Raw genomic sequence first — 19308 nt, forward strand, 5'->3', positions numbered from 1 at the left:
AAATACCTAAGGTACTAATTAAGTCACCTGTGCCCAACTATGGCTACCCTTAAAACCTGGACTGTTAGTGTGCCTTGAGGACCGTGGTTGGGAACCCCTGGTCTAAAGGGAGGGGTGTCACCAGAAAAGTGAACTGGGAAAAGGAGCAGCTGGGGAGGTCAAAGGGGGTATAGTATAGCGTCATGAGGAGGGCTGATAGGCTTTTATGAAAAAGAGTCTTAAGGGCCCTTTTGAATGTGTGGTTACTGGAAGAGAGTCCGATAAGGAGACACCGTGAGTTCCAGGAGAGTGGTGCAGCACAGGAGAAACAGTAGATGTGAGAGGGAGAGAAGTGAGTTGAGGTGAGGTGTTGGCAGGAGCAATTTAACAGGGGAGGGGGTCAGCATGCAGTCTCTGTGCTCCCCCCCCCACCCCCCTTCCCCCAGTCTGTCACCAGCATATTCCCGAGCAGACTCTGGCACTGAGCAAAGATTGGTTGTGAGAATTGAAGTAGAGGGAGGAGTTGGGGATTATTCCCATGCAGCGGACTTGGGGAACAGAGGTGAGGATGAAGAGGGACGAGGAGGTGAGAGGGTCTTGGTTGAGGGGAATAAAATGAGTTTGGATGTTGAGTTTGAGAAAGCACTACGACATGCAGGAGATTATAGAAGGACAAAGTAACGAGAGAGGACGGAGGTAAATTTAGTTGTCATCAGCAAAGTAGTGGTGCTGGAGGGCTATGGAAACCACTGATGACATAGAGGCGGAGAAATGTGTAAAGTTGTCTATGATATTCCGTTACACTTGGCAGCCAGTGTTATTATATTCACTTATTATTCAAAGGGATCTTTTGGCACTCGCCCAGCCTATTCTCTGGCAGGATGGAATTAGAAAGGGCTAGGTAGGCATACCGGTACACACTGTCCCTCTCATCAGTTGCAAAATTGGAAGCCACCAGCAGCTGAGAGAATACTTGATTGCCTGAACTCTCTTGCCTACTTATTCTTAAAGGTGTGTACACACATAACGATTTTTTGAACGATTTAACTATAACAACGTCGTTATCGTTAAATCGTTTGTAAAATCGTTTATCTTTTTAAGCTGAACGATGAACGATAATCGTTCATGCACGTTCACGTTTGTAGTTTGTAGTTCATCGTCCATTCTGACTGTCCAACAAACGATTTTTGTTCAGAAAATCGTTCATGTTGTGCAGAATGAACAATAAACGATGAATGATTTCCATTCACTGTATGCATGATTAAAAAATCGTTCAGCGTTTTTGAAAATCGTTCATTATTTAAGTAATCAACAATTTTTAGTAAACGATTTACGGGAAAATCTGAACAAAAATTGCTCACTAAAATCATTGGTTACTAACATCGTTGTGTGTGTATGCAGCTTTAGTTGTTATATTTTCAAAATGCTGGAATTTATTAAAGCCAACATTTCTTGCTTTGCCATGCAAGTATCAAGCTTATATCATCTGGTGTGTTGCTAATTGCATGCTTCCAAAAGCTAAAAACAATATATCTGAAAAGCTTACTCAATGAACTGGATGCAATGCTCTCAAGCTCCTCATTTAATTGATGTATGCTGTGCTGGAGTGCATCAATACATTTAAATGGTCAATAGACTTTGGAATACATATATAAAGTGTCCCTTATCCTTTACCTAAGCAGATTTCACGTTATGAGAAGTGGATTTATGTACATATACGTGTGCATGTATGTATACAATTATTATAAGATTGGAGCCTAATAAAATAAATAGGTCATCACGCACGTTAGTTACTGCATGCGCCGTGCACATACTGTCGATGTGATGTGCGAGGACCGGGAAAATGAGGGGTTGGAGACAGGAGGAGACGGAAGGGGGAGGGGGTAGAGCGGATTATTTATTAACTAATAGATAGATAGATAGATAGATAGATAGATAGATAGATAGATAGTTATTCCATCCTTTTAGGAAACCACTTTTCTTTATTTTTTATATAATTTATATATTTGTAATTTAACTGTGTGTGTTTATTGATGTGTCTATTGTATTTTAATAAAATGTATATGCTCTAGTTGATTAACAGTGCTATTTATTGTGCTTTTTATTTTATGTGTTAATGGTTCCTGTAGCCCCTTATATAGGAGTTGCAGTTATTCACATTATTAAATTGCGATTTAGCTAGTGATTTGTTTATTACATTTTTTGTTTCCCTCCTTACTGGTCTTCCCCTACCTGGACTATCACATTTTCAATGTATTTTAAATGCAGCTAATAGACTGATGTTCTGCTAGAGCTACGCTCTGCCTTTCCTATTGGAGCCCCTGTCCCTAGATGTGTTTAATGGCTATACTTAATTTCCACAATGAGCAGCGAAAAAAAAAAAATGAAACTTATCGGGACCAATTCACAACAATTAATATATATGCCCCTAAGGTGACTGATCTAGTCCACAGTAAACAAATTTTGAATGCAACTAACAAGATGCCCACTAGATGGGGCCGTTGCAACAGCGAGTGTTTCAGTATCAGTGACCCAAGAATGACCCACAAAAATTAAATTACCCTTTCATATTTTACACATTATTTTTATGTCATCTGTCGTCTCATAATGACTATTGTTGTCGTGATTCTGTCTTTTTTTTCTGAGACTTTATTATCAAGAGTGCCTGTGAGCTTGTCAATTTACAGTAACTCTTTGTTTTCTCAGATAAACTTACAAGGGAGTGCCCCGGAGCCAGTGACAAGGTGAAAGCTGGCAGACAGCCATACAGTTACATTAAACTGAAACTCTGGGAAAGCAACACGACCCGAAATAAACAATGGGGAGGAGAAACCCCGATTAAGGAGCCTATTCACTCCCTGACGCTTCTTGGAAGAGCTGTATTATGAGGTTTGATGAATAGAGATCAGGTAAAGACAAACCTCCCACACTACAAATGAGATTACCTGTTGTGTTGTTGATAATACTTTGAGCTGAACCTGCCTCTTCCTGCAGTCACTGCTGTTACTGCCCCTCTGCCCCAGACAGTGATTTGAGGTCCTTCTGCATCTAATGACCCTGGCTGCCCCCTTATTGCCCTCTGACTGACCGGCGCACCTTGTACCCAGCAGAGGGCATGTGCTGCTGAATACCTGCCAGGATGTACCACACACCAACCTTGCCATTCACCATTCTCTCCAGCCTCACAGCTGAGTTGGGTAGCAGTGCCAGCGAGGCAGTACTAACAGGTGAGACCGATCAGATATTGATGTTTTATGTCATTTCCCCTCTAATCTGTACCCGGTGATCTGTTTTGTATCCATTGGTTGTTTGTGTTATTTTTGTTGCATAATAGTTTTTTTTATTATTATTTATTTATTTTTATTTGATGTAGTTTGTTGTATTAGTGTTTCTGTTATAATTTTATCTTCAGTATTCTGAAAATATCCAACATACCTGAAAAGAGGGCTTTCTACCCATATTTTAAGAACCAAGGGGCAGATATGGGGTTATCTGTATCTGTGTAAATATCTCCAGCTGCACCTACCTGTAGCATTTAGTTTAATTTGGCCACCGACATGGGTTTGGCTATTTACTAAGTGGGGAAAAGAATTGCTTTTTTGTCGCTTGTTGAAAAAACATAATGACATCTGAGGTCCCACCGTGGGACGCCTTGTGTTAATGTACAGTAGCAGCATCATACGCTAACTCGTGCACAGTCCGAGAATAAAATATTGCAGCTGACGGTAAAGGTGCGTACACACTGTGCGATCAGGAAAGACAGTACGATTGCGACATTGTAATTGTACCGTCGTTCCTGATCCCCTGCAGTGCCTACACTGGACGATCAATCGTTCAGTGTAGGCCCCCTCCATCATTCCTGAACATGGCCAATATGTCGTTATCTGCAGATTGGCCTGCATGTTCAGGCGATGATAGAAGTCGGAAACAACCAGCGAGCGCGCGCATCGCTGGTCGTTTCCTACATTTTGGTGCACGATTTGTGCACGATTACGATGTCGTAATTGTGCAATCGCTCAGTAATATCACCCAGTGTGTACGCACCATTAGTGACTAACATGTAGAATTATGGAACACATCAGCGCTGATGTGATATTGGGGGGCAACAGATCAGAATGGAGGGGTAAGATTCTGTAACACCTCTCTGGCGTCAATTGTCTTGATGCCTTTCAGCATTAAGTGGTCTATGTACTAAGCTGTGGAGAGAGATAAAGTACCAACCAATCAGCTCCTACCTGTCACTTTACAGGCTGTGTTTGAAAAATGGGGTAGAGGGTGCGGAGGGTGCGCTCGCCCTATGGGTGTAATGCTGGAGTAATAGTGTGTCGTGGTCTTTTGTGTTCGATGTTGTGTGTGGAGTGATGGGGTGTAGGGAGGGAAGGGGGTCTAATGGACTGGAGGTGGTGGGTGAGGAAATGAAGACAGAGGCAGAAATGGGGGCCAAAGGGTTTATTGGAAAAAAACAGTACTAATCCTGTTCGGTCCCAGGCACCCAGGTGGGGTGAGCGATCCACTTGGGGGTGTGTGTGGGTGGAGACTGGGGAGGTGAGTGGACCCTTTTAGGGGGCTCCTTTCCGTGCAGTTCAATAGACCAGCACGTTACCCCTGCTGGACCTTTGGTCAACAGTCTTAGGATATCTCGGGGGGAGGGGAGTGGTGGGTTGGCAGCGGGTTTGGCGGTTGTGGATGTATACCCTGGCGGCGTCCCGCGCAGGGGTATAAGTCTCGGAGTCACTTACCTACCAGTAGGATTTGTTGGTGAAAAAGGCTTGGGCTGCTGGTAGCTGGTGTTAGAGTTTCCTTTTGCAGATACGGAGTTGGATGGCTGCTGCGGTGTCAGCGGTTGGAGGAAGCTCTGTGTGTGGTAGTAGCTTGCTGGTGCACTGTGGGGCTTGGTGCACCACGTTGCTGGCGTTCTGTTCCCGCTGCCTGGTGGGTCCCTCACCCACCACCTCCAGTCTATTAGACCCCCTTCCCTCCCTACACCCCATCACTCCATACACAACATCGAACACAAAAGACCACGACACACTATTACTCCAGCATTACAACCATAGGGCGAGCACACCCTCCGCACCCTCTACCCCATTCTATCGTTACGCAGGACCCGGTACTCCTGCTTTTAGGAAGGTGCAGCACCCCGACACAAACAATACATCTCACATCCCATCTGCCCATACAGCAGAGCGCAGTTCTAACCCATTATTTGTGTTTGAAAAATGACAGTGATTGGTTGGTACTTTATCCCCAGTCACTTTATCCCTTATCCCTTAGTACATAGACCCCTAAGCGGTGATGCAGGATGACTCTTAGCGCTAAGATAAAGGACATTTATATACATGTGCTCCCAAGTTTCAGTTATGAATTCAAAATGTATTTCACTGTAATTACTATATTTTTAGCATAACTGTTAGGTTTCTATAAGAAATTTATTTAAAAAACATTAATATTTTTATCATGTTATATCGAATCCATAGATTTGACGGCAACGGGTACTCTCTGATTGGCATTGGGGGACGATTTTGGGTTCAACTTCTGACCCACCATTCCTGACACAGCATTTAAAAGGGGATTAGGGGTCACTGAAACCATTCTGGTGCCTCAGATGAGGACAGAAATGTCCATACCTGGCAGAAAAGAGTCTACAGGTTCCTACATTTCCAACATTTATTGTGTTTGATTTTTTGAAAGCGGAGGGGGGGTGATGTGGAAGGGACGGATGTTTTTTTATTTTGGGTTTCCTAAAAAATTTTTATTTAAGCCTTAACAATAACAATGTTTATCCCATGCATCCTTGAGTTATTTTCACCATGGGTGTTCCCATCACAGGGCCCGATTCAGAGATGTCCGCTAATCCCTCTGGCTGCTCAGAAAGTACGACGGAACTACTGTAAGATGCCGGCACCAGTGAAGCGGTGTACAGATACTCAGTTGCTGTATCCGACACTCCTATAAATCGTGAGCGACACGCCCACGTTTTTCTAACCACCCCTCCTTTACCACCCACAAGTGGTCCACAACTGGCAATTACGCTGCGTCTAAATTCTCTCTGCGAGCGACACCGGGATGCATGTGCCATGCGACTTAGATGCTGTAAAAAATACTGTACATCTAGCCTCCTTGCGCACATCTAGTCGCGCCATGACATTGTGTGACTCTGTAGCCCTGAGCGTCTTTCTGTGCAACTTTATTGCCGCCAAATGCGTCTTATTAGTGCAACGATGCGAATAGATAGAACAAGCAGCTTCTGCTGAATAAAATGATATGCAGCATGCCTGTGTTCTGTGTGCGAATGTCTGTGCAAGCAGAACGCCACGTTATAGTGTTCCAGCGGCTGTCTACTGTGACGTAGCATTTCACATGCAGATACACCCACACACAGAATATAGACATGTCACATATAATTTTATTCAGCAGAAGCTGCTTGTGCTATCTAGTAACATCGTTGTGCGAATAAGATGCATTTGAAGGTAAAAAGACTCACAAAAAGATGCTTGGTGCTACCACGCATTATGTGTAACGCGACTTGTAGCGCACGGAGGATAGATGTATATGGACACATCTGTATCGGCACAGTGTACATCTCTGAATCAGGGCCACAGTTTCTTACATCAAATAAGCTATGTATGTGTTCTGCATGTTTACAATGTTCCCAACCTTTGTTCTGATTTGTTTGTTGTCTATAGAGTTTACCTCCTTCCAAAATTCCTGGGACCACTCAGAGTATAGTTATGGAGCCAATGACATAGATTTACCATTTTTGGCCTATCTCACCTCCCCTGATTACTCCTCGGGGGAATCGGACACTTGTAACGTGATTGACAGCACCAGCAACAGTGACACGCTCCCTCAGTTTACAGGTGAGTAGAAGAGTTTATTATGGAGAACATTAGTGACTGTAGATTTGTGCAGTACAATGTGTGTATTGTTTGTGTGATAACGGTGGTCTGTCGATACTCCTTTGAGTTTGGGAGAGGAGTTGTAGTAAGGAGAGAATAGTGGGGTGGCTTGAGAAGTGTGGAGAACAATATGGGGTGATCATAGTGTTACTACTTATTACCTTATAGAGCCTAGTATTGCTACGGAGTGGTAGGTACATATTTATGTAGGAAAGTAAAGAAAAAGAACTCCTTGTATGAGGCACTCCCTAGATAATGGAAGAAAAAATATCCAAAGAAATAGAGACGAAGATTGTGTATTAAAAATTAACCTTTAATCAATTTATATAAAATGAAACCTAACACAAATCAACAAGCAATAATTGATCCACCAAATGACAATATTGAGACAGTATTAAACCTGCAGATATATCCGCATGGTAAATCTTCAACTCGTACCATAACCAGCCCATGTCATTATATTCACTAAATCAGTATTATAGTTGCAATGGCTGGTAAATTAGGCATGAATTATTGACATGAACAAAATTTATTAATGACATTCAATATTCATAGAGGTAAACATCCTCTTATATTTGGGCGAAAATATAATAAAACAAATATAACAATACAGTGTAGACACAACACATATTTAAAAAAGCTGTACACCTTACCCAGATAGAGCCTAGTAATTCTTAGGTAAAAATAATATTGAGAGGCGTCCCTCTATAGAGTAGGTTTGGAGAACATATAATAGTATCAATATAGATATGAAAGGCAAAGTGTGTGTTCTTATGGGTCAGATTCTGCTGTTCCACGTCATATAAAATATAGAGGATGTGGAATGAGTTTCACTGGCACCTGACACACATGGAAACAGTGCAGCCCGCCTCTACTGTTAGTGTCAATATTACTGCAGGCTTGCCTACCCTCCCGATTTGGTCGGGAGCCTCCCGAATATCGGGTGCCGCTCCTGACCCCCCGGAAAGGCAGGCAAGCCTCCCGGCTGCCGCCTGCCCCCCGCACAAGTACTTGAAACACCCGCAGCGGGGATGCCCGATGACGCGATTCGCTCTGAATCGCGTCATCGTAGCTCCGCCCCCCACTTCACAATGCCTTTATTTTTGGCATTGTGAAGAGGGGGTGGGGCCACGATGACGCATTCGTGCGCTCACGCCCCTGGCCCCGCCCACAAAACGTCGTCATAGCCGGCCACGCCTCCCCCTCTATGCTGGCATTCAGCTCCCTCCCGGAAGGAGGGAGCTGAATATCGGCAAGTATGTATTACTGTGAAGAACCTGTTGCAAAAAGCAGCGCAGGGACTCACAGTGTAGACATCTAATGAGAGAGCAGGGAAACAGAAATAGAACAGTACCTGACAAGAATATTCTCCAAATGGGCCGTCTGTGTGCGTAATCACACTAGCATTCCATAATGAATCAGGTCCGGAGTGCAGGATAATGAAGTCGTACACAGGAGCACAGTAAACCTAAAGGGTTCAGTTCTCCAAGACCCTACTCCCACCTCACCACAAAGCTGCCTATAGTAAGGAGAAATCTAAACTCTCTCCTGTGCCTCTCCCACAGGACAGCCCTAACCTGGAAGAAATGTAACGTTTATGAACAATTTCAGAACATCAGTCTTCTAAATCTACCCTACTTACTGTAACACCTCTGCTGTCAGCACTGATAGATTCAGGGTCATTTAGATCTAGTAGCAGCCATTAATGCAGAAGCTGAACCAAGATTTGATTGAGAAACTCTGCTCCACCATAGTGATTCCCGATCCATCTGTCAAAATACAACATACAGCACTTGGAAAAAGGAATCACTATGATTTGGAGCGGAACCACTAATGTAAACTGTGTTCTGGCCTCAAAGACATACATTTACCTCTCTAATGAAAGGGTTAAAGCCCCCTGCTTGCTTCCACCAATCAGTTACTTAGATTATATGGGAGCATTAGAATAAATCCAGGCAGTAGAACATTATCATTTCCCAGTATCTCTCATATAGGACAAACATGTCAGGTATGGCTAACGGTTTGTTTGCCAATTGTTGTAAATTTAACAAGTTATTTACTTGAGGTGGCTCTCATACAGACTACAGGTGTGTCTTGTGTATGCTACCACAGTCATAAAACCTGGTGATGATGACAATAGGCGGCACTTCGGAGACTTCTAGCTTAGGTGAAAAAGCATCTTTTTATTCGATCAACGTTTCCGGGCACAGAGACCCCTTCTTGGTTTTCTATGGATTTAAAGTTGAATTTGTTCATGATAGAACAGCCACCTGTTGTTAGTATCATCTTAAAATTTGAAACACCCCTGACGAAGTCCTTCTAAGGACGAAACGTGTTGGGTTTTAATTGCTTATTTATGCGTCCATTTACGGGGTCCACTGTTGTGAATTTCATACAAAAAGGTGCGACAGTGGTGTTTATTATTATCCTGCTAATGGTCATAGAGTCATAATCTGTTCAGATTATTGGATGTAAACCATTTCAAGAACTGTTTGGTTTCTAATTGATTTTATATGTAATAAATATTTTATTGTACTAAGGGTGGCCTTTGTGCCTTTTTTGTGCGAGGGTCTATTCTAGAATAACCCCAAGGAAGAAATACATCCTCAAAGATTTCCAAATTCATATTTCCAACATTATATACTTGGATGGTGGTTACGAGACTGCTTCCAAAGACAGACGTATAAAAGATTATTTCGACACATTTTCTGATCCAAGACATTTTAATTCCTTTTAAGGACTCACACTATTGACTTTATATTGTCTCTAAACACATACAAAGATAATTCAATACTATTACAGTAAATGTGCAGCGCACTCTTTTTTTTGTTCTTGAAAAATTGTTTAGAGGCATTTCTAACAGGGAGCCTAAAAAGAGGTGCAGCTTGTTTTATGAAATTGTGTTATTGACCTTTACTATTAACCTTTACTAAGAGTTGTAGCGCAAGTTAAGGGCATTTGTGTGATGTGATATATATAATATATATATATATATATATATATGTATATATATATATATTAGGGTTGAGCGGGTTCGGATTTATGGAGTCTGAGCCCCCCCGATCCGAGTCAGGCTCGAGTTTTCCCGCCTGACTCGGATCTGAAATCGAGGCAAAACGCCATCATCCCGCTGTCGGATCTCGCGGGTTTTGGATTCAATAAAAGGTCCCCACGTCGGTGCCATTTCTCACTCTGGCTGTGGACAGTGAAGAGGGAAGGTGGGAGTTAGGGCTGGATGGGCTGTGTTGTGTTGTGCTGCTGTTGTCCATAGGGGCTGTGTCCACTCCAAAGTCCATAGCGGCTGGCTGGGCTATGTTGTGCTGCTGTTGTCCATAGGGGCTGGCTGGACTGTGTTGTGCAGTCAGTTGTCCATAGGGGCTGTGTCTACTCCAAAGTCTATAGGGGCTGGCTGGGCTGTGTTGTGCAGTGTCTCATAAAGGCTGCAGTCCTAAAGGGGTGCTGTAGTGTTGACCAGGGGCTGATCTGTCCATCAGGGGAGCTCCCCCCAAGTGCGAAAAAAAAACAATTATTTTTTCTGTGTTGTGAATTGTGTGCACTGTAGCCGCACTTGCTTCAACAAAGTAGCGCCAAGCGTGCTCCTGTGTCATAAATCAAGGGCCGGCTGGCTCGTCTGTTGAAGGGTGGTGTAACCCCCAAAGTGCTGGGAAAAAAAAAAAAAAAATCTTCTGTGTGCACGTGCGCCTTAGCCGCACGTGCATCAATATCACATAAATGGAGGACAAAAATTTGTCCGATAAAAATAAAATAGGGAAAGATCAAGAACCATTTCCTCCTAGTGCTGAAGCTGCTGCCACTAGTCATGACATAGACGATGAAATGCCATCAACGTTGTCTGCCAAGGCCGATGCCCAATGTCATAGTAGAGGGCATATAAAATCCCAAATGGCAAAGTTCAGGAAAATGACCTTAAAAAATAAATTTAAATCATCTGAGGAGAAACGTAAACTTGCCAATATGCCATTTATGACACGGAGTGGCAAGGATCGGCTAAGGTCCTCCCCTATGTTCATGACTAGTGGTTCAGCTTCACATGACGATGGAAGCCCTCCTCCCGCTACAAAAATCAAACGAGTTAAGCTGGCAAAAGCACAGCAAAGAACTGTGCTTTCTAATTCTAAGAAGATATCACAAATCCCCATGGAGAGTCCAAGTGTGGCGACGGTTGCGATGCCTGCCCTTCCCAACACTGGACGGGAAGAGGTGGCTTCTTCCACCATTTGCATGCCCTCTGCAAGTGCTGAAAGGAGCACCCACAGTCCAGTTGCTGATATTCAAATTGAAGATGTCACTGTTGAAGTACAACAGGATGAGGATATTGGTGTAACTGGCACTGAGGAGGAAGTTGATGACGAGGATTCTGATGGTGAGGTGGTTTGTTTAAATCAGGCACCGGGGGAGACAGTTGTTGTCCATGGGATGAAAAAGCCCATCACGGTCATGCCTGGGCAGAAGACCAAACATTCCACCTCTTTGGTCTGGCAATATTTCTATCCAGATCCGGACAACAACTGTCTTGCCATATGTACCATATGTAAAGGTGGAATAAGTAGGGGTAGGGACGTTAATCACATAGGAACATCCTCCCTTATACGTCACCTGCAGCGCGTTCATAAAAAGTTACTGTCAAGTTCAGAAACTGTGGCTAAGACCATAAGCAGTCCAGGGACACCTAAATCCCTTTGTCCTGTTGTATCCAAGCACCTGCAAACTACACCGTCAACTCCCTCCTCGTCAATTTCCTCCTCAGTCAGGATCGAAAGTAGTCCTGCAGGCCATGTCACTGGCATGACTGACTCCTCTCCTATCCGGGATTCCTCCGGAGGATCCTGCATTGCTACGCCTACTGCTGCTGTTGGGAGTCGTTCATCATCCCAGAGAGGAAGTAGGGACACCACTACTTCTTTTACTAAGCAAATGACCCTCCAACAGTCCTTAGCGAGGAGGATGAAGTACGACAGCAGTCATCCTGAAGCAAAATGGATAACTGAGACCTTGACTGCTATGTTGGTGTTAGACGTGCAACCGGTATCCGCCATTAGTGCAGTGGGATTTAGAAAATTGATGGAGGTAGTGTGTCCCCGGTACCAAATCCCGTCTAGATTACACTTCACTAGGCAGTCGATACCGAGAATGTACAGAGACGTCGGAAAAAGTGTCCTCAGTGTCCTAAAAAATGCGGTTGTACCCAATGTCCACTTAACCACGGACATGTGGACAAGTGGAACAGGGCAGACTAAGGACTATATGACTGTGACAGCCCACTGGGTAGATGTATCGCCTTATGCAAAAACAACAGCAGCGTCACCAGTAGCAGCATCTCAAAAACGCCAGTTCATTCCAAGGCAGGCTACGCAGTGTATCACCAGTTTCAGTAAGAGGCACACCGCCGACAACCTCTTAGAGAAACTGAGGGAAATCATCGCCCAATGGCTTACCCCACTTAGACTCTCCTGGCCATTTGTGATATCTGACAACGCCACCAATATTGAGCGGGCATTACATCTGGGCAAATTCCAGCACGTCCCATGTTTTGCTCACACCATACATTTGGTGGTGCAGAATTTTTTAAAAAATGACAGGAGCGTGCAGGAGATGGTTTGGGTGTCCCGAAAAATTTCTGGCCACTTTCGCCATTCAGCGACTGTGTGCCGAAGACTGGAGTGCCAGCAAACACTCTTGAACCTGCCCCGCCATCACCTGAAGCAAGAGGTTATGACGCGGTGGAACTCAACCCTCTATATGCTTCAGAGGATGGAGGAGCAGCAAAAGGCCATTCAAGCCTATACATCCCCCTATGACATAGGCATAGGAGGGGGTATGCACCTGACTCAAGCGCAGTGGAGAATGATTTCCATGTTGTGCAAGGTTCTCCAGCCCTTCGAACTTGCCACACGTGAAGTCAGTTCAGACACTGCCAGCTTGAGTCAGGTCATTCCCCTCATCAGGCTTTTGCAGAAGCAGCTGGAGAAAGTGAAGGAGGAGCTAAGACAGAGCGATTCCGCTCGGCATGTGAGACTTGTGGATGAAGCACTTCATTCACTTTGCCAGGATTCGAGGGTGGTCAATCTGTTGAAATCATACTACTACATTTTGACCACCATTCTCGATCCTAGATTTAAAGCCTACGTGGTGTCTCTCTTTCCGGCTGACACAAGCCTGTAGAGGTGCAAAGACCTGCTGGTGAAAACACTGTCAGCTGAAGTGGAACGTGACACGTCAACAGCTCCTTCTTCATTTTCTCCCGCAACTGGGGCTGCCAGGAAACAACTTAGGTATCCTAAGCAACCCACTGGCGGTGATGCAGGGCAGGCAGGACCAAGTTTGGACATCTGGTCCGGACTGAAGGACCTGGCAACAATTTCTGACATGTCTACTGTCACTGCATATGATACTGTCACCATTGACAGAATGGTGGAGGATTACATCGGTGACAGCATCCAAGTAGGCATGTTAGAAAGTCCGTACCTGTACTGGCAGGAAAAAGAGGCAATTTGGAGGCCCCTGTACAAACTGGCTCTATTTTACCTGAGTTGCCCCCCCTCCAGTGTTTACTCTGAAAGAGTGTTTAGTGCAGCTGGGAACATTGTCAGTGAAAGTTGCAGGAGGTTGCTTCCACAAAATGATGGAGAAGATGATGTTCATCAAAATGAATTATCAATTCTTCCAGGGAGACCAGCCTCGAGAAAGTACAGAGGGACCTGTGGTGGTGGATTCCCATGGGGACGAATTAATACTCTGTGAGGATGAGGATGTACACAACACTGAAGAGGGTGAGGAATCGGTGGATGAGGAAGATGAGGACAACATCTTGCCTCAGTAGAGCCAGTTTGTGCAGGGACAGATTAATTGCCAGCTTGTTTTGTGGGGGCCCAAAACGAACCAATCATTTCAGCAACAGTTGTGTGACAGACCCTGGCGCTGAAATGATTGGTTTGTTAAAGTGTGCATGTCCTGTTTATACAACATAAGGGTGGGTGGGAGGGCCCAAAGACAATTCCATCTTGCACCTCTTTTTTTTCTTTGCAGTATGTACTGTTTGGGGCCTAGTTTTTCAAACTGCCATCCTGTCTGCCACTGCAGTGTCACTCCTAGATGGGCCACGTGTTTGTGCCGCCCACTCGTGACGCTTAGCATAGTCATCGAGCTACCTTGGTGCAACCTTTTGGACTAAAAACAATATTGTGAGGTGTGAGGTGTTCAGAATAGACTGGAAATGAGTGTAAATTAAGGTTATTGAGGTTAATAATAGCATAGGAGCAGAAAAACCCACAAATTCTGTGATTTTAGCTGTTTGTATTCCTTTTTCCAAAAAATACAGATCCAAAACACAAAACCCAGAACCCAAAACACGGAAGGGAGGTTTTGGCAAAACCATTCCAGATCCAAAACACGAAGAAAGATCCAGATCCAAAACACGAAAAGTGGCCGGTGCACATCCCTAGGTGCACACCCCTACAATATATATATATATATATATATATATATATATATGGTCTAGGATGGGTATGCTGGTATTATGAAATATAACAAAAGGACCTATATAATCAAATAGAACCCCTACCAGCCCCATCGGAGTAGTATTCAAAGCAGAGACTATTCAAGTGACTTACAGTATATACAATACAGAGACATTTTAGTGACCAATATATAATTCAGAGAGCATTCTAGTGACCAGGGGGCCTGATTCAGATGTGAACTCTATTTCGATATTGAGCGATTATTGGTGGACTGCACATGTGTCTTAGCCACAAAGCGCACATGCGCCAATTGAATTGCGATCAAATGCAATTACGGTTGTAGTGAGGATTTATTCTCCAGTGATTGATGGACAGTTCACGTTTTGTGGAAGGCAACAGGGATTGGCAACAAAAATTTGGGTGTGTCGTGACCATTTTCTGGGCGTTTATCTACCTACATCTGCGATTCTGTACGCAGAAAATATGGTGCCACAGAGTATTCTAATTACCTCTAGACAATGCACAGAACATTCTAGCGATAGATATACAATACAGAGAACATTCTAGTGATTGATATTCAATACAGATAGCATTTTTATGTCCCATATATCTGCGTGTGCCTTTGAGATTGCCCGACATAATTTAAGACACAGGCTGTGATTTAAGCCCAGGTACAGTCCTTAAACTTAAGTGAAGTAAGTAAATTTGGTATTGAAGTAAGTAAACGTTAATAAACTACACACATACAGAATCACTTTAAGCATCAGATGTTACAAATGTGTAAATGTTACCAAAACGCATATCATCTAAATTTCCAATGGATCGATATAAAGAGGAAAATATCTGCTTAACCAGATTACTGCAATATGAATCCAATTTGTTTTTGTCTGATGATGAAAATATAAAGTTAACCAGCTATAACAGGGTTAAACCGATTCCCACGAAAATGAAAGAAATGAGAAGAGCCGTTGGCACATAACAATATACATAAACAATTCATGGCTCCATACCTCCCTGTTCACCATTAATGTTTCACGTCCTCACAGACCTGGTGGCCACAGTGACAACACACAGAAGGAATTTGGATCAACAGGTTTTACAGGAGAAGACAGAGTCTCAGACTCCAGTTTGTGGTGAGTAGAGAAACACATTACATTCAGGTTATGTTTGGAAATGAGATTACTGATCTATATTCACTTATGTGTAGCCTATTTATTCTTCTGTTTAACCATTGGTGGTCTGTGCATATGCATTACTGACATGGGGCCTGATTCAGTAAGGATCGCTATTGCGATCGCAGCTCCATAATCGCACACAGGTCTGCTGCGGAAATATGGCAATTAATCCAATCGCAACGCCGTAGCACAGCCAGCATAGAGACGCCCACTGCCGCCCACTAGCGCTATCTTGCATCCGTAATATCATGCAGTGCTGCGTATACATCGGTAACATCGCCCCCTTGCGCAGAATTACAGCAGCCCTGCCCTTACTTAGAAATTGCTAACCTCATCGCACGCAGTAAGTACTCAAACGCTCACTGCCTGTCAAACACTTTGCGGTGGCTCTTCGTGATCTGTGTGATCGCAGTGGTGCCTTCGCGCACTGCGATGTATGCGCAGTACGACACAATCAGCCAACTGCGTACGCTGTTGCAATAGCGATCCGTAATGAATCAGGCGCATGGTATTTTCTCAAAGCAATGAATGATGGGAAGTGACTATTTAACAAGTAGCCATTTTTCCACAACTAAACGGTCGCTCTTGTTTTTAACATATATTTGACTACGGTCACAATCATTGGAGACAACTTTTAAAACGAATTGGGGTTGCTCTTGTTACCTCCCCTTCCCCTCTCATCCCTCATATGATTGATAAATTACGTGCATACTAACAGCACAAATATTAAGCACCGACAGGCCACAGCATACTATTGTTGTTATTCTAGAGTCCCCAGCAAGTAGTATTTCAGGAGATGAGCTGAACTTGTGGTAAGCGGTGACATGTCCACTTGTGTGACTAAGTGCAGGGCAGGGCCACCGTGTGACAAGCTGCTGCTATTATTTATTTAAATCTATTTTACCAGGAAGAAATATATTGAGTCATCTCTCTTTGTTACATATGTCCTGGATGCATGAAATACAGTTATAGACAACACAGATACAGAAATGTCTAAGGAACTAAATGACAAAAGTTTTGGGAAACCTCAGGCAGATTTAGGTAACAGAGGTAGGATGTACCCAAATACAGGCAGTATAAACCAGAGTGTATGGATTTCGGAATTAATTTAGGGACCATTATTTAAGTATTAGCAGGTTTCTGCAGGTACATGTAGGTGATAAGGCACTTTAGCTGCAGGGATAAGGTGCAGTTAATAGGGAAACTTAGGATAAATGTTCTAAGCCTTGGAGAGAGATAAAGTGGATGGAGATAAAGTACCAACCAATCAGCTCCTAACTGTCATTTTTCAGCACAGCCTGTAAAGTGACAGTTAGGAGCTGATTGGTTGGTTCTTTATCTCTCTCCACTTTATCTCTTTTCAAGGCTTAGTACATCTCCCCCGTCCCACCCGTCCCCCCCTTGTCTATAAGATATTTCAAGGACACAGGGCCATAGGGCTCTATTTACTACAATCCGCATATTGAATGCGGATTGTAGTGTGATATTACCGAGTGAATTCGCATTGCGAATTCAGGCAATATCACAGGGATTTACTATAAATCCCTTGCAGGGACAGAGCTTGCGATAAAGCTCTGTCCCTGCGGATCCCATCCGCACTCTAGTCGCGGTATTTTCAGAAAAAATACTGCGACTAAGAGCCCGCGCATGCGCTGACCCACCGTCGCTGCTAATCCCCACCGACGCTAAGCCCCGCCCCCCGCGATCATGGACCCCCGCGACCCCCCCTCCCCACCCGTGACCCCCCCTCCCTTCATTACGCTTACCTGCATCCTCCTGGCCTCCGGTGATCTTCTCCGGGCTTCCCGATCAGGTGATCTCCCATACTGCACTGGGGCCCGATCACCTGATGACCGGGCAGCAGGGCACTATGGGAGACCAGCTGACCGGAGAGGAGCCATCACCGGACGCCCGATCACCGGTCCCTGGAGTCAGGTAAGTAAAAAAAAAATGTTTCAATTTTTTTTTCTTTTTTTTACAGCAATCAGCTTGCGGTCTGTTTAGACCACACAGCTGATTACTGGTACCGGCTCCCGCCTCTGCTCTCCCCGTTAGAGCAGAGTGGGAGCCCGGTAACCGGGGGAGACCCTGGATAACGCCACCTCCAGGTGGCGTTATTATCACAGGGCTTCCCCCGGTATTTTTTTACAATGTATTTTTAGTAACTATGGTCGGATCACATTTCCCATTACAATTATGGGAAATGCGATCTGCTTTACTAAAAATAAGTGATACTAGGGGTTGGAGTAGAATTTACTAATTTTACTCCAATTGCCCTATAGTAACTACAGGTGAAACTAAAATAATGTGAAAAGGGTGTGAAAACACCCTTTTTCACTTTATTTTAGTAAAAATAATGTTAATAAATAGAGCCCATAGTGAGCTGCTTATCTAGGCTGCAGGGAGAGCTATCTTACATCTTATATTATGTTATGTTATAATGGGATGTTTTGTAGTTACACAGCAAAATAGCAGATGAGTTATAAAGTGTACTAAGCTCGTTAAGGTGATTAAGGGGCTATCCCACAAACGGCACCCCCATACTGTGGTCTTGGCTCTAGCATCTGTGGCGCGATGTCCTTCCCGGATTTGTTTGTGTAGCGCAAGCCCAGTCTAGAATACACTTTGAACGTCAGGGTTTCTATATGCAAACCAAATTAAAGGTTAGTATCAAGCTACAAACACAAGTAGTTATATTTGGACACTGATATCAGATAAGTTTGCTGGACTTTGCTCTAATCAGTAGATTAGATTTAAAACACTTTGCAAGTTTCGTCTTTGTCCAAAATAACATGGATGTTTTATCATTGTTCGAAAACAGTTTGCTTTTAGTTATTCGTTGTTCCGTCTGAGAGAAACCAGGTTGAGTTACATTTCTGAGGTCAGGAAAGTTTAAGCTATGTGTATTCATGTTCACAGTATCATCTGCATACCTACAGACAGAAGCTGATTTTCTGGCTCCTTGTATTTCCTTTATGAGTAACCGTAGTACAACAGCATCAGAGTCATGAGGGGGAAAATTTACTAAAATTAGAGTTTTTAGAAGTGGAGATGTTGCCCATAGCAACCTATCAGATTCTACTTATCATTTAACTAGCACCTCCTGGAAGATATCTAAACTTTGATTGGTTGCTATGGCAGGGGCAGAACTATGGGAGACAATGGAGGCGCCTGCCGCCGGGCTCCAGCTCTGAAAGGGCACCTACTCCATTGTCCACAACATATTCACCCCACTTAGGGCTGTAACTATGTACCCGGAGTGTACCCAATACACGGCACTCCTTCCCGGCACCTGAGAAGCTACAATACACTAGTATCAGACCATCAGCTGCTGCCTTTGTCTATCTACAGTATAGCCTGTCAGCATGCAAATTGCTACATTACAGTGTCGGCGGATGTGATGGGGGGGGGGGCACCAAATTATAACTTACCTCCGGGCGTCTGGGATGAACTTACGCCACTGTGCTATGGGCAACATCTACACTTCTAAAAACTCTCACTTTAGTAAATATAGCCCTTAGAGGGACCGACAGGTAATATCTAGGAGGTTAGAGATTGATCCTGATATTCACACAAATTCCTAATAAATAGGAAATAAACCACTTTACTGCATGTATTGCAATACCTGAGCACCAGAGTTTTGTTAAGTGAGGACTTGGCATTCGATGTGGAATGGAGGTCAGATATTAAACTCAGGGCCATCTTAACGTATAGGCACACTGGACAGCCGCCCAGGGGCCCACAATTCTAGGGGCCTTTGACAGAGGCATCTCACTC

At 43.9% G+C, this 19308-nt stretch overlaps 1 protein-coding gene across 3 annotated transcripts in view; it reads left to right on the top strand.

The window, feature by feature from the left end:
* Positions 1 to 2691: 2691 nt before the first annotated feature.
* Positions 2692 to 19308, top strand: part of LOC148511642 (ETS homologous factor-like) — a 42399-nt gene continuing 25782 nt past the window's right edge. For 2 of the 3 annotated variants that reach the window (XM_088482960.1, XM_088482958.1), the window contains exons 1-4: positions 2692 to 2888; positions 2974 to 3206; positions 6666 to 6839; positions 15403 to 15489. In XM_088482960.1, coding sequence (XP_088339086.1) covers positions 3119 to 3206; positions 6666 to 6839; positions 15403 to 15489 — 349 coding nt within the window. In that variant the 5' untranslated portion in view covers positions 2692 to 2888; positions 2974 to 3118. Of the gene's footprint in view, positions 2889 to 2973; positions 3207 to 5456; positions 5628 to 6665; positions 6840 to 15402; positions 15490 to 19308 lie in introns of those variants that run through there. The other variant, XM_088482959.1, reaches the window with a different exon arrangement.

The sequence above is a fragment of the Taudactylus pleione genome, unplaced genomic scaffold (genome assembly GCF_031769625.1).
Source record: "Taudactylus pleione unplaced genomic scaffold, aTauple2 ptg000301l, whole genome shotgun sequence".
In the NCBI taxonomy this organism is placed as follows: Eukaryota; Metazoa; Chordata; class Amphibia; order Anura; family Myobatrachidae; genus Taudactylus; species Taudactylus pleione.